Genomic DNA, 1,876 nt, shown 5'->3' with positions numbered 1-1,876 from the left:
AGCCCGTCGGGGGAGCGAGCTCACCAGGCTGCCCCGGGAGCAGACGAGGTGGATCCTGGTGGTGTAGGTGGTGAGCGTCCCGTCGCTGGTGGTGCAGGCCGAGCCGTTGACGTACTCGAGGAGGAGGCTGCCGCTGTCCTCCACGGTGGGGCCCGTCTCGGCCATGCCCAGGTTGCTGATGGAGACCGCCTCCGAGTAGGCACCCTGCGAACGCACGCCCGTCAGGCTCCTCGCCACGGGGTCCGCAGGGCCGGGAACGTGGGGCTGTCCCGGGGGCCGGCAAGACCACACGGCCGGCCCGGGCAGCCGGGCCCTAGGTGACAGCCCCAGGAAGGAGAGGTGCCGGCTCCCCGCCCCGCCTGAGAGAGGAGCTGGCCAGGCGGGGAAGCGAGAAAGACCGGGAAAGGCCAGGGGCGGGGAGACCTGGAGGAGGCTGCCACACCTGCTCCCGGCTGGGACTTGCAGGGGGACTTGGAGACAGAGAAGGACAGGAGAGACCCAAGGGGGCCAATGGCAGCTTTCAGCTTGACTTGTGATTTTTGCCCTTTTCCTCCCAGGCGTGCCTGGCCCTTCTGCCCCTCCTGTGGGTCCCGTGGGTGCCCGCCAGGCAATCCTTAGACACGTGGCAGACCTGGGCCTCAGCGGCCCCACCTGGGCTGGCCCCACTTGGCTGGACGTTTACCCGTGAGTGGATGGGCCCCTCTGCTGCTTCATTCGGAAACTGTCCTCTCCCTCTCTCGTCTCTGCTGCACATCAGTATTGCACACAGATTGCTTTAAAGTTCTTTTCTACTGAAGGTGTGTGCAGTAGGAGTATGTTTATCTCTAGGAAGCCGATGACAGGACCCATTTAGAGTACGTGGGTTTGGGGGCCCCACGGAACCCCTCATTCTGCCCTCTAACACATGAGCCAGGACTGGTCAGGAGCCTGCAGTGCACCCCAGCGGCAGGTCCAGCCACAGCTGGGGGCTGCGGCGCGCACGCCCCGCCCTCGGCAGGAGCTGAGCTGAAGGCAGAGGCCAGCGAGCACCCACAGCCGCCCACGGTCACGGCCATGGCAGCAGTCGCCAACGGGGCTTCAGGACAATGGCAAAATGTCAGCAAGCAGGTGAACCTGAGAAGAGGCGGCCTGAGGGGGCCGACAGGCCCGGCTGCGGCTGCGGCTCCGCAGGCCCTGGCCACCAGAGCGCGCTCTCGGCCGGCGCGAGCTGCAGCCGGGCCTATTTTTACAGCAGCACACACTCATCTTTATTTTAAGATCCTCCGCGCAAGCGGGCACAGGGAACCCCGCCAAGGCTCGGGCAGTGGCTGCCTTCAGGGGGGTGACGGGGCGCAGCCGGCACCCCGGGTGGGAGTGGACGCCCGGGGCCAGTTCGCCACCCCCGCGTCCCCCAGCCGCCCCCTGGGACAGGACTGCCCTTCGCGGAGGCCTCGTGGGCAGGGCTGCTCTGCACCCAGGCGCCAGCCCGAGGCGCCAGCCCGAGGCGCCGCCTCTGCGCCAGCCGTGGCCAAGGGCAGCACACCGGGTGCTATTCTGGGTGCTATCTTTCAAGCTCCCCCGTGCCCCCTTCCTCCCCCTGAAGCTCAGAGCCCTCACGTCACGGGTGTCCACTGGTTCCTGGGAGAATGCCGGCCACAAACTGTGTCCGCTGTGGGTGTCCGGTATCTGCCCGCCCGGCCCTCCCTGCTGCTGAGGGCGGCCCAGCCGCCTTTCTCTGGGGCGGCAGCTCTCTGCGGTGGGCAGAGGCCTCCGATGCCCCGTCCCCGACGGCGCTGGGGCTGCCTCCGTGCCTGAGCTGCGTGCCACGGTGCCACTACAGCAGGCGGCCACGGTGCCCCTGCTGAGTCCCGCCGGGGTGGCCGTGCGGCCACGCACA

General features: G+C 68.1%; 1 protein-coding gene across 1 annotated transcript in view; it reads right to left on the bottom strand.

Moving 5' to 3' along the window:
• The window catches only part of IGF2R (insulin-like growth factor 2 receptor), a 112,992-nt gene that overhangs the window by 30,604 nt on the left and 80,512 nt on the right, over positions 1-1,876 (bottom strand). Inside the window, exon 20 of the mRNA XM_012735188.1 lies at positions 25-204. Coding sequence (XP_012590642.1) covers positions 25-204 — 180 coding nt within the window. The remainder of the gene's footprint in view (positions 1-24; positions 205-1,876) is intronic.

Source organism: Condylura cristata, unplaced genomic scaffold (genome assembly GCF_000260355.1).
Source record: "Condylura cristata isolate star-nosed mole 26May11 unplaced genomic scaffold, ConCri1.0 scaffold00001, whole genome shotgun sequence".
In the NCBI taxonomy this organism is placed as follows: Eukaryota; Metazoa; Chordata; class Mammalia; order Eulipotyphla; family Talpidae; genus Condylura; species Condylura cristata.
Note: the sequence above shows the minus strand (reverse complement) of the source record. Positions and strands in the feature narration are given on the sequence as shown.